A 14,585-nucleotide genomic window follows, 5' to 3' on the forward strand; every position below is an offset into this window, starting at 1 on the left:
AAGAATATTTTAGGTGTTTAGTACTTATTTAAAAAAAAAGAAATATAACTCTTTTGATATGACTTGTAAAGACCAAATAATTCATTAAAAGAATAAAATAATTTAAAAACAAAAAAAATCTTGTTAAATATTTAAAATTTAATGATTTTTATTACTGAATAACCCTTAATTCATTTTTATAATATTAAACTCATAGCCTAAAAATAAAACAACATATTTCACAATAACTATTACTTTTTATTAAAAAAAAATATATTTACATTTTTTACACAAAAATAGTGACATAGTACGTACGCGTTACACGAAACACATAAACCATTTATGTAAACATAATATAAATAAGTCAATAAATTTTGGATAACAAAAATAACATAAATTAAAATCTTAACTAAAAACCAATCTCGGCACAATGACTAACGTTGAACATTTGCATGAGTCGAATACAGTCATATTTAGGCAAGAACTAAACCAAATCTTAAAGACATTTTATATGGAGACAACCCTGTATAATACATAAAACATTAATTTACAATATCACTAAGAAGGGTCGAATATAATACAATGTAGAAACTTTTTTTTAAATTAAAGCTATACTAAACACTTGTATGAAGCTACTTGTGTCTTTATTACTTAAATTAAGCCTCTATCACTTGGGACTACGGGACGGATAAAATAACGTTAAATTATACAGCTTGCCATATTAATCAGGACGTTCCTGGGATATCCCAATAAAGTGTTAATAGTGTATTTTTCCTATATAAAAATGTATTTTTGTTTTATATATAAGGCTTATTTTTTCCTTTTCAGTTCTTTTAAACATTTGCACTTCTAGGATATTTTTTCAAAATATTGTTTTACTTTGTAAAACTTTTTTATTTTGTCCCTTTTGGGATTCATAAATAATATTTGAGGTGTTTCTCATTATTTGAAATTAATAAGTAAAATAATTAATTAGCTTTTGGCAATTGCTTCTTTAATAGCAAGTGTTTATCTAAGGAAATAAAATAGTTAAAAATAAACAAAAATCTATATGTCTGTTTGATGCACACATTTTTCAATTTTAATTCGTGCAATATTTAAACTTTAAAGAGTTCTTAAGATTTAAAGAAAATATTTAAATATAGCCAAGAAAGGAAATAAATAAGAAGGTACTATAAGCACTCTAAAGGATCACTCACTGAAAACATTCTGGCAATATCCCGAGATACTCCAGAAATATCCTAAAATTATACAAAATATTCCTAGTTTATTTACGGGTTTCTACGGCAAGCTGTAGCGAAATATACAGGCATAACATTGACTATACAATAATAACACATATAGTTTTTCTCACAAAGTTTGCATTGAGATTCCGATCCTCTTCATGGATCTCGCTTACTCCCGGTTATCCTTTTTTGGTCGATCCATTCGGTTTACCTGAAACAAAATGAAACTCATTTAAATTCAAATTGAAAAAAAACCGCAAAGCGTTAAAAAAAAACAACAAAATCAATATTCTTCATGACAAACAACTACGATCTATCATCGAACACCCGTAAAATAAATAATGGTTTCTTAGCAATTTAAAAGTATTTGTTTTTATGTTAAACTAATAACGCGTTACGGTATATAAAAAAAACGTAATACGTTATTAAAATGATTTAATGCATGGAGTGATTCTTGGTAGGTTTAATCGACTTCGTCACTATTCGTTGTGATGAATATGTCAGTTTTAAATGGGAAAAAAAAATTATGTGAGGTTATAAGTAATGACTGGAATATTTAAGCCATATAGAGTTAAATATATTTTTGTTATAAAAATTATATTATATAAATGCAGACTTAAATGTGAATTTATATTAAAAGTCTAAAAATTATAACACCGGTAAGGACAATAATCTTTAGCAAAGTACAATTCACTTTCTATCAAGTAAAAGAGAAGTATGATTGATAATACAATAACACAATCTAGGGAAACACAGTAAAAAAATGCATTGTTATAAAATGTATTTTTCATTATTTAACAACTAAAAATTTGTTAGATTGACAAATGTCCAAAATTTCGTTAAGCTTTATTCAAGTCATAAAAATCAAGAAATAATACTCAAATCGCCTTAAAAGCTCATTAAAGTTTAATAGAATAATAGTAAATACTATTGTAAAGAAAAAGGCAATATATCGATTTAAGTTATGCATGCATATTTGCTTTCCTCTGAAAATATTTAACTGGTGATTCGTATAATAAAAAATCGTGATCTATAAAGTTTACAAGCAAAAGTGGTCAGAGTTAAAATTATTTTTATTGGTCCTTATTATTTTTGTAATTAATTGGACAAAAGCAAATTAAAAATCCCACTAAATACATTTTGTATATAATGAAGGTGATAAGCATTTTCTTATTTTTAAGTACATTGAAATAACATCTCCATATGAACAAATCCTGTATTATTCATAAAATTAAAATTATTATTTATAATAAAATTTAAGCAATATTTTTTATCGTAATTTTCTAGAACATTTTATCAAATAGAAAAATTAATTTTTTTGCACTAACAGTAAATATTATCTAATATTCTATCGACTGATTTAAAAGAAATATTTTCTGATTTAAAAATAATATGATTTTCCAACATGTATAACATGATATATATCATGTTATATAATGTGAAAGGAATGATGGCATAGCTTTGTGAGATATTAGAAATCAAATACCTAAAGTCAACCAAATATGCAAGAAAACTTTTGCTACCGTATCCATCTTCAATTTTAGCTAAATGTGGATTTCGTGCTGTAAAGTAATTATTAGAAAAAAAATTAATCGGTGAGATATAACACAATCTGGAGTATCATAAATTAGTAATGAATATAATAAATTAATACAGAAAAATCTGCATTAAATTTATTTGGAATATGAATTAGAAATAATTGAATTTGAAGAAATAGTCTTTTTTCTCAAAAATAATGGCTTAAATTAAATAGTAATAAATTAAACTCCAAGTCACCAGCCTGAAATATATTGGAATATACTGTGAAAGGACTACACCTGTTTCACCTGTACTAGGTATCATCAGATCTGCTGTAAGAAAAAAACAGGAATATAAGAACAAACAGCTTTACGAATACCTATTAATTAAACTTAATAAGCCCCATAGTTCAATACCTCGAATAGCGTTTCTTTGTAGCCAAAAGATGCAAAAAGTATGTGCCTTATTTCCCTAGGCTTTTTAACACCGACCAGCTCAGGCAAAGTCCAAGGTGTCTCAGAAATGCTAGAACCAAGTTACCTAATCTATGTGACCGTCTCATTTAAGCAGTGGTAAAAACGCTTAAGAACCTAAGAAAGTCAGTTTCCTCAGTTCTGGTGCCCAAGTCAGGTAAAGAGAAGACCAATTTGCATCATTGAGCGAGTTACCTTTAGCAGCAAGGGTAGTATCATCTGCAAATAAGGCAATTTCTTTGTTGGAGAAGCTGATGATAAAAAACAGTACAAGACGCAAAACTGAAGATTCTCCTTCACGCATTTCCCTCTCGTGAGATGCTCTGTGCTATCTTGACTACCTCGACTTTTATTATTGAGTAAAATTTCAAAAGCAACTGAATTAAAATTGTAATATTTAAGTTTAATAAGCATGGTTGATACAATTAAAGGCAAACAAAGGAACTGCACAATATTTTAATTGTTTAAAAGAGTACAAAATTATGTTGACAAGATCCATAATATCTAAAGTAATTTTTAAGAGCCATTTTTAAGATATTAGGAAAAATCCCATTTGAAAAGCACAAATTGACCAGTGTCACAAGACTTTTTATTATATTAAAAATATTTAGATTAAAACGAAAGATATCACGATTAGTTTTATTATTAAGACCATGAAAGATATCCCTCATTTGGTTAAATCAAATTTTAAAAAAAGGCAACGATTCAGTAAAGGAAGTGATGTTTTAAGAGTTATTTAAAGGGTTGAGGGTAGAGTTTGGTAATTTGTGAAGATGATTTTGTGCTATATTAGTGACAACTTCGTTAAAAGGGTCTGATGTTAAAACAGTGAAAACTAAGTCATAATTTTTAGCATTTCTGGTTTTATTTATAAAATATTACATTTTTGTCAATAATTGGCCGTTCACAAAATTCGCATCAAAGTCACTAAAAATAAGCATTGATAGAGTGACTTCCTTTTGTTCAAGTACATACCTAGCCGCTTCGCTTGCTGGCAATCATGTTGGCAATTTTTTTGTAATAGCTCGAAACAATCCTACGGAGCTTTTTTTAAACCATAAGTCCGTAAGTTCCGTTACCATGATGTTTTTCTTCTGGACTCTTTTTTACCAAAAAATCATTTTTTGTACTATGGATTGCAGAAGGGAGTATCGATCTTTGTTTCTCATAACATGCCCCAAGTATTATAGTTTTCTTTTTTCAATGGTATACATGATTTCTCGATCTTTTTTACTTTCTTCAAAGTTTGTAATATGATCTTTCCAGGGTATATTGCTCAAATGCTTCTTAATTTTTAATAGTGACTTCTGTAGGTATCCAAAATTTTACTCCATACAAATAAAATAGAACAGACAAAGCATCTTAAGTGCCTTGCTTTCATTTCAAAAGATATCCTTGCGTTTCCTAAAAGATGTTTTATTTCTTGCGCACTGTCCTATTATTTATTTATAATGGTTTCAAGGTAGCAATATTGTTAAACACGTTCAACTCGAGTTTTGTTGACATATAGGTGATCTCTCCATTTATATCTTTTTTGTTGATGTCTATTTGTTTCGTTTTCTTTACGTTAATATTAAGACTATAGTGTTGATTATACTTCGCAATATGGTCCATTTACCTTCGCAGTGCTTCCAAGATATCTGCTATTAACATGGTATTGTTAGTGTAGCAGAATTTATTTAGTCTCACTCCATTCAAAAGGATACTTTCTTCTAGTATGTTAATGGATTCGTTGACATTTTTTTCGGAATATAAGTTAAATATCAAAGGCGAGAGGACACATTTCTACCTGACTCCACGTTCTACGTTCACGTGTTCGATTTGATCTCCATAAAATCTTAAGCATGCTGTCTGATTCCAGTAGAGATTAATTTGATAACTTGATCGTCCAAGCCGGCCTCTTCCAGGATTGATCATTTTATGATGTTGAACGTGATCAAATGCTTTTTCATAATTTCGGATATCTGTTCTTCATATTTCTTGTAAATTCTTCTATAGATAATTTATCTCCAGGGTTTTTTGACAACGCTGTAAATTTTAATTGCAGCCATTTTTCAAAGATGTTTCCAGAGTTAAAGATTCTGCTAAAGATGTCGGTAATCCAGGCTATTTCTTCATTATACAAAAGCTTCTTGATCTTCTTTGATCCTCAAAAAGCTTATCTAAGTATGACTTCGACCTGTTTTTGATGTTTGACATGTTTGTCAATGATAATTTTTTCCATTTATGTCTACGATCTTTATAGGTAGCCGCTCTTTAAAGCTTCCAGTTACCTCTTTTATTTTTAATGTAGGTTAAGTTAGTCTGCGCATATTTCTGCTACTTCTTTTTCCTTGGCTACTCTAATATTTTTCTTAATCTCTGTATTTGGATCTTTTTGCACTCTTCTTTATTAATTTTTTTTTGATAGAGTTTGAATTAATGCAACTCCTGGAAAAAGAATAATGGTCTGATTGTTAAATATTATTATAAAAAAGCAAAGGTTTGCTGCAAGTGCCTACGAAAAAACTTTCACTTGTGTTATGGTACGCCGCTGTACCGTAGTCGTAGTATGTATCATCCCATTCCTGACGGGCCAATTAATTTGATCGTCGTAGCCCGGGGTCGCAGGACGGTAGCCGTCTGATTGCGGCACCACGGCCAAACTACTGTCCGCGATGCATAATAATAATTATACGGTTTGTCCCTACGGTGGTACACGGTGATCTTCTTCTCCTTTTGTTTTCGGGGATTTAATTTGGCGAGAGAAAATTGGCAGGGACGCCGTTGCACGCGGGCCGCATTTTGATCAGAATTTTAATTTTTAATTTCGCTAGGGGGATTTGGTGGAGGCGAGGGGGAGGGGATTCAGTAAAGATGATCATGATGATGATGATGATGAGCGTTCCTCGGGGGCGGATGGTTCGGCTGCTTTTGGAATTTTTTAATGGGATTGTCTCTATTGACAGGTTAATCTATATGAATATTTAATTTCTTCTCAATTGTACAAAAAATATAAATACATTCCTACCTGACTATAACAATTTTATGTATAAGACATAGCAATATTGCTTGATTAGGATAATAAGTGTGATAATAAGGAAAACATTGTTTAGAGTAACTTCTTCAAGAATTAAAAAAAAACATGGCTTATCACTCATTATAATTTGACGATCTGAAATACTATTGAAATGTAAAATTACCCTTTTTGTTTGTTTTATTTTGTCTGAATTTTAATTAGACGCTTATTAAAAAATATTCTACTAATATTTTTTTAATATATCTTAAACAGTTTTTATAGCAATCAATCTGTTTCTGTTACGAATATGAGCAGGGCGTCCGATAATTCTTCTAACAGCAAACATTTATTTTTTAATTAATTAAGCAAAAAAAATGTCTAAAGAGGTGATTACTAATAATACATTAATATATACTTCGAGATAGATAACTATTAAAAAACACTATTATTTAAAACTGAGAGTCTCAATCCAAAATTGTTTATACTTGTATTTTTACTAATCATAACCGCTACAATAAATCGACCCCAATAACCACAAGGTTTTCTGATCACCTAACTTTGTCAATAAAACTTAACGTAAGTATTGTTATCAAAAGTCCTAACGGGAGATTAATCAATCGATCGTTTCCTGATAAAAATAAAACGAAGGTATATAATATCTTTCAAATTTTTAACAATGTGTACTATGCCACTGCTGTCTTTGCCTGGAAATGCATTTTATCACTACTGTCCTAAAAAAATTAAAGTAAATAGAAAAATTTTTTTAAGGAAATTTACATCCTTTATGTATTAACGGCGATATGATACAAGGTCCTTAAACCATTTCCAATATTTTAAACAACCACTTTGTAAATGACGTTATTGCAAAGGGAGATAATTTGTAAAGTAATCTATGGTATCCTTGTGTATTCAAATTCTATCGACAGCTTTTTCCTAAGTTCTGTAGCTGATGATGAAGTTTATGGAGTTCTTCTACCGGTTTCGAAAAAAACCCTATGTGGTCCAGATAGGATTTCTTGTTTTATTTTAGGCATGTGGCAAATCTCTACTCCGTTAGAAAATAATTTATTAATAAATTGTTTCAACAAAGAAAACTTGTTTATTTCTTGATATGTACCCAAGTTATTCCAATTTACAAACAGGGAAACAAAAAAGTTCCAAAGAATTTTTGCCTATTTTTTGAAACCAGCGATAATTATTTGAATTTTATATGTCGGTCTTATCAAAATTATTTAAAAAAGTTATGTTTTCCTGTTTAACACAATATCTTTTAAAATATAATTTATTTTTATTATGGTTTTAATATGAGTTTACTAGAGCCTTTGATCTTGTTAATAGGGACTTTTTTAGTTTTAGTTAAGTTTAACAAAATATCATGTAAATCTTCTAAATATATATTATTTTAAAATACTTCTATTTAGAAAAACACGAACACTACTACAGAAACAACGCCTTTTATAACAGGGGGTAGATAAGCTTCATCCGTTAGTATTTCATAACATGTAAGGGCAATTACCAGTTTGTTAAAATTTTCCCGTGTTACCTTTTGAGTTTTATTGAACATATTATATCTTGTAATTTATGACATTTAAATTTTAATTAATTTTCTTTAGTTAGGTTAAGATTTTTATTTTTTGCTTATTTTTTATTTAATTTGTGATGCAATTAATATGCATATTTTATAACGAAAGACTTTAAAGAATAATAATAATAATAATATTAATGGCTTTTATTTGAAAATATACAATAATAAATACAGTAAAGAGCTATTACTACAAGATATAATATGGCGCAGTCTAGCTTAGAAACTACTCTACTAAACCATTTGATATTGGTCTAAACCTAAATAACAAATAACAACACAGATCTGTCATAATAATTAGCATATAACCTCAAAAAGCATTCACCTATTAGAAGAATATCAATAAAAAATAGCAATATGTATAAGTTAATAAATAAACATAGGAAAATCAACATTTCATGTACATCCAAACTTAAATGCCCTTACTCACAGTATGAACCCAATTACAGCAATCATTTTGATAAAGAAATAACTATTGTAATATAAAGTCTTCTACATGAATAACTGATCAATATTAGATCTAGAACTAGTGTGAAAGATTTTATGTGCAGAGGAACTCTATTATAAAGTATCGCTATATTGTAACTAAAAGACCTTTCAAAAATAGAAGTTGAGTAAAGAGGTATAGTTACACAGCTCGTATCGCGAAGATCTAGATTATGGATTTCTGAGTGAAACTTTATTTTCCTGTATAAGTAGTCGGGACACTTTCTTGCTATTATTTTATAAAATAACACAACTGAATGGAAGACGCGCCTCTCATCCATTCTAAGCCAATGCACATCTCTCAACTTAGTTGACACTCCCCGCTCTCTACCCCGTATACCCCCAATTAGTCTTACACAGTGGTTTTGTATTAACTGAATGCGATATTTATCCCTTTCCAGCAAACATGGGCCATAAACTACATCAGCATAATTGAAGTGCGAAAGCACTAAAGAGTCACAAAGCATTTTCTTTAATGACTCTGTCAATAGATGCCTTTGTTTAAATATAAGCTTTAGATTTAGGAATGCTCTCTTAATACACATGCTGACATGCTCAGTAAACCTCAAATCACTGTCCAGAACCAGCCCTAGATTTTTAGCGCGGTCAACAAGTGCAAGTTTATTAATATTATATAAATTTATTTGAATGCTATCCTTATGCAACTGTCGTGATTGAGTTCTGCCAAAGAGCAACACCTGAGACTTGGAGGGGTTAAGAGTGAAGCAGTGCTTATGAGAAATTAAGAGCAGTGACTCCAAATCTTTATTTATTTCATTTATGCACTCGAGAACACGACCCGGATTAAAAGATTTGTAGACCTGCGTATCATCTGCATAAAAATCTACATTACAAGATTCAATGTATTTTGCCATTTGGGAAGTATATAAGGTAAAAAGAAGAGGCCCCAAAATTAAACCTTGTGGAACCCCAAAACATAAAGGCACGGATTCAGATACTTCGCCATTGACTTTAACCCTCTGACTTCTACCCTTTAAATAACTGGTAACTAGATTGCAAGCGGTAGTGTCGAATCCCACATATATTTTAAAATCGCTAAAAGAAGATTATGATCTATTCTGTCAAACGCTTTTCAATAGTTTAAAAGGACTAAAAAAGTTAATTTGTTATTCTCGATAGCTTGAAATATATCATTTCTTACTTTCAAAAGCGCTGTTGAACAACTATATCCTGGTCGAAATCCAGACTGAGTGGCTGGTAATAAATTGTACTATTGGACATATTCTCACATTTGATTATTAAGAATACGTTCTAAAGTTTTAGACAGAGTAGGGAGAATGCTTACTGGCCGTAAGTCCTTTAGTTCAGTTAAATTATTTACCTTAGGTAAAGGTATTACAATGGAACACTTCCAATGAATATATTCAATTTGCATAATTTATTTCTACTTGATAAAATACTTAAAAAACTATGAATGAAATTGTAAGGAAAAAAGTAACGTATCCATTTAAGTTATGCATTATTATTTCATTTTCTTTGGAAAAATAAAAGAATTATTGCTGATTGAATGACCATGCTTATAAACGAAATTGTGCTAATTTAAAAGAATCCATTGTATTTACTGCAGAACACAAAGATTAATAATTAGTATTGCAATGTAAAAGAAAATTACGATTTAATATAATATAACAGAATCTAGTTAAAAAATTATTTTTTTTATTGATAAACATCTTTATTCCTATGTAAAATTTTCTACAAACCTTAATATTAAAGAAGTATTAAACAATGAATACTATCATTAAAAAAAATATTAATAATTATATAAAACCAATTTTTTTTATAAATTTCGTCTGTGTTTAAACTAGAACCTTATTAATAAATATTCTTGTAATATTTCATTTAATTTATCTTAATCAATTCTTATAATTATCAATCTTTCCTTGACTTTCTTATCGCATCATGCTGTAACAAATAATTTAAATTTGCTCAGATTTATGAGCTTTACGCCAATAGCATTTATTTAGCAAAAATGTTTTTTTTTAAATGTGTTATAGAATTTTTTTAATATTTTAATGAAAAAAGTTAAAATTTATATAATTTAAAAAGTCTCTACAGCATAGAAATTTATTTATGATTGAGGGAATTTTTGAGGAAAATCGTCAAGTTTTTTTTAATTAGTTTTATAATTTAAGTAATATTTTCAAACATATTTTCATATGATATTTTTAGTTTATAATTGAGTACTAATTCAAAAAAATCAAAAAATATATAAGAAGATTTTAACAAAATTAAAAAATTCAGCAAAACTATTGTTTTCTAGGCTTTCATATAATAAAAAACTTATTAAAAAAATTAAAAAAAACACCTTAAGTCATAAAATTTTTGTAATGGTATTTAGAAGAACGTTTTTCTTATGTACTTAAAAATATGAATTTGTCATTCAAATTAATAAAAAAGATGGTGTTACTTATCAGTTTTCAAATATTTTTAAAAATTCGTTTAACAGAATTCCTTTTTTAAAAATCATATATTTTTTAATTTTTTTTCTAGTCTTACAAAACTTAAAAAATTTGAAAAAAAATTTTTCTTTTACTTCAACTATTTAAAAAAATATATATGAGTTACTCTATAAATAAGATATAAGTTTCACAGAAATAGGATTTACAAAAATATAGGTTATACATCTATGGTGTTTACTTAGTATATAAAATTCACATTATTTACAAAAAAAAATATTTGCATAAATACATCATTAATACTTACAAGCTTTTTTTATCTACTTGAAAATTTGAGATTTGAGATTGAGAACACTGATTAATAAAATTGCGTTAATCACAATTTTCAAATATTTTGCTAAATTTGTATAACAGAAATTCTTCTACAAAAATTATGATTTTTATTTGTTTTTCTGGTTTTTTAAACCCTGAAAATTTCAAAAAAACTCCATTCTTCTTCCACTATCTTAGACAAAAAAGTCACTCTCATAAAAAAAATATAATTTTCATAAAAATTAAAATAGGACTTACGAAAGTAAGGATTTTACGCCTTTGGACTTTACTTAATGCACAAAATTCATATCTTGACCAAGTTTTTTTTTATTACTATGGACAATTTTTAAATATTTTGTTGCAAGGCATAAACTTAATTCTTAATTCAAAATTAATTGATAATGATTATTGTAGATTTCCTAAGATAAAAATAAATTATAAATTTATATTAAAATGTTAATATTTCCCTATATAAAGAATACATATAGGAAACTGAGAGATTTTTAACTTAGAACCAACAAGTTTTAAAGTTTTATTTAATTTTATAATATTGACCTATTTTAATTAATGAATTATTAAATATTATATCTGCATCCATAAAACGTCTCTGTAGCATTATTCAATATTTGTCTTTCATATATATCCAACTGACATTACTCCTATTATGTCTCAGTGATAAGAAAGGGGGACTTTATATATGTTCTTTCCCAGGCTCTCTATGAATTTTAAATCATATTTAAAAATTCATTATAATATTTGATGCCTCAATAAAAAAAATATTCCCAACCAATTAATGCCCAAGGGCCAACCTAAATTCCCTATAAAACCATTCGTGTAACATTACCATAAAATTTAATATGCAAAACCATTTTTCTAGCAACTTTCGTGCCTGACGATATTCATCGAAACCCCAACTTTCAAAAAGTTTCGTGATCTGGATCAACTATCGAACCGATCGAATTTTCAAAAAAATTAATGACCCCCCCATTTAAAACAAGATTCCACTTACCTGTATGCAGGAACAAATGGTTCTTCAGGTTCGTGTGTTTGGAGAACCCTCTTGAACAGATGTGACATTTAAACGGCCAGGAACCCGAGTGTACGTACATGTGTGATCTGAGATCTCCGGGGGTAGGGAATGACTTGCTACATAAGTTACACTTGTGCGGTTTGTCCTGAAACAAAATATTTTGAATAAAATGTTAATCATATCAATTACGTTTATGATGTGCTAATAAGCAACTCTTTGAATCGCGTATTTGCTTGCCTGTAGGTGCTATTATTTAAAAAACTTTATTCATATTTCGTTACCAAAAGTATACAAATCTCAATGTTGCTAACTGAATACTTGAAATACAGCCGATTGTGAGACTTATTTGCCCACCCTGTACCTTATGGAATCATTATATAAGCAACTTAACTAACTACGCCTTAATTTCCACTTGCTGCAGACCATAAAGCATGTTAAGTGTTTTTTAAACTAACCAACAGAATTTATGTGAGAACTTTTTTTAAAAAAAAGAAGGATCTATACTTGATTCCCTGTCATGGGTCAGAGGTTTCATCAAGTAATGTTGTTAGAAGGTCGTGTTCGTCCGACCACATCAAATCATGATATTTAAAATGTTATTTACAGGTAGGCGTACGTAGGGATCATCTAAAATACTTAAGACAGAGAAGGCAGTTATACAAAGTGTTATTCATGATCGACATTTTTACAATGTCATTCACCGGTTGACGCGTGATGTCCGGAGCCGTGTATCACTTAACATAACAAAACATCCGACAGCGATTGGGTATGGTGTTTAAAACCTCTTCAAGATGACATGTGGTCAGCCACTGTTTGACTAAGAGTAGCAGGAATGACATGGAATCAGATTAGGATGGAACGGAACACATTTCGTGCGAGAAAAATGCACGAATGTTAATTTTGTTGATTTTTATCGGTTTTTTGGTTAAGTTGATCGAGATTGAAGGATAATTAGATGTATATTTTATGATGGATAGATGAAGATGAGAACAGAACTTTTATTTATACATTTGCTACTGGGAAATTGAGGAATATGCTACTTATTATCCAAAGTGTAATGGTAAATGCAACGGCAGTAAAAAATATTAATTTTTTTTGAAGTATACGTTTTTTTAATTTGTTCCATTATTTAGTTTAATAATCGTATCCATTTAAGTTATGCAGTTACACATATCTGTTTTTTTACGTGATCTAAATACTTTTAATATTCTATTGTAAATAATGTATAATAGGTTTTAAATTTCAACTTACATTTTTTTTTAATCCACAAATAATTAATTAAAATGCGTGTAAAAAATAGGAAATTATTCCAGGAACTTGAAGAAAATAAATATTGATTTTTATCTAAAACGTGAAAAGATATTTTTGGAGTTCTTGAAAAATTATGATATATCTGAACAAATTAATAATTATTCCGAGGCCCTAGAAAACATAAAAAATTACGTCAGAAACAAATGAAAATTACGCAAAATGCCCGGAATCTGGAGTTGAATACAGGTTAAAGGACAATAAGATTTAAGGTTCAGTTAAAACAGGAAATAAGATAACAAAAATTTTTTAGTTAAAAAATAATAAAATAACATCAGATGCCATTAAGGAATAAAAATGCACTTTTGAAAATTGCATAAAATAAAAAATTACTTCAAAACTTGGAAAAAGTATTTAAAATCCTAGGAAAAAGTAAGAAACGACCCAAAACTTCAGGAATCTAAAATGAAAAAATATTTCCAGTTAAAAAATTGCAATAGAAAACATACAATATTACATCAAATGCCTGTGGAAAATGAAGATTTATTCCAGAAACCTGGAAGAAATAAAAAAATATATCAGACATCCCAAAAATATAAATAAATTATTTAAAGCCCAGTAACAAATGAGAGATGATATAATATGGCTTGAAACTGAAATAAAATATAAACGTTTTCTAGTTAAAAAAGAAAGTAATAAAAAACATAAAAAATTAAATCAAATACTTGTGAGAAATAATTTTATTAATATTCTGGACGAAACAAGAAATGACTCTAGAAAATATGAAAAAAAAAGTTAAATCCTGGAACAAATAAGAAATAACATAAAATGCCTGTAATCGAATCTGCAATAAAATAAAAAATATTTTCTAGTTAAAAAAATTGTTATAAACCATAAAAAAAACATCAAACGCTTATAAAAAATAAAATAAAATTAACAAATGAAAAAAATCAAAATCATAAAAACATTAAAAAAATATATTTAAAATCCCAGGAACAAATGATAAAAAACATAAACTTTGAAATGAAATAGCCTTAAGAAATGTTAATTAACACCTGAAAAAATAAACAAAAGATGACATAAAATAGATGGAATTTGGAATTATGAATTAAAAATGATTCCATAAACAAATAAAGGTTACGAAGATCCCAAAACGTGAAAATTCATTGAGATTTCCTGAAATACAAAGAAAATATCGTTAGATTCTTAAAAGATATACAACATTTCTCCAGGAGATCTAAAAAGTAGATGAAATAGCTCATAAACTAAAACTACCTCACATTTTTAGAAGATATCGAAAATTATTTAAATTACTT

At 28.2% G+C, this 14,585-nt stretch overlaps 1 protein-coding gene across 1 annotated transcript in view; it reads right to left on the reverse strand.

Moving 5' to 3' along the window:
• Positions 1-216: 216 nt before the first annotated feature.
• Positions 217-14,585, reverse strand: part of LOC126746284 (zinc finger protein 84-like) — a 153,671-nt gene continuing 139,302 nt past the window's right edge. The window contains exons 5-6 of the mRNA XM_050454453.1: positions 12,001-12,166; positions 217-1,416 (exon numbers count right to left, since the gene is read on the reverse strand). Coding sequence (XP_050310410.1) covers positions 1,385-1,416; positions 12,001-12,166 — 198 coding nt within the window. The 3' untranslated portion in view covers positions 217-1,384. The remainder of the gene's footprint in view (positions 1,417-12,000; positions 12,167-14,585) is intronic.

The sequence above is a fragment of the Anthonomus grandis genome, chromosome 17, assembly GCF_022605725.1.
Source record: "Anthonomus grandis grandis chromosome 17, icAntGran1.3, whole genome shotgun sequence".
Lineage (NCBI taxonomy): Eukaryota > Metazoa > Arthropoda > Insecta > Coleoptera > Curculionidae > Anthonomus > Anthonomus grandis.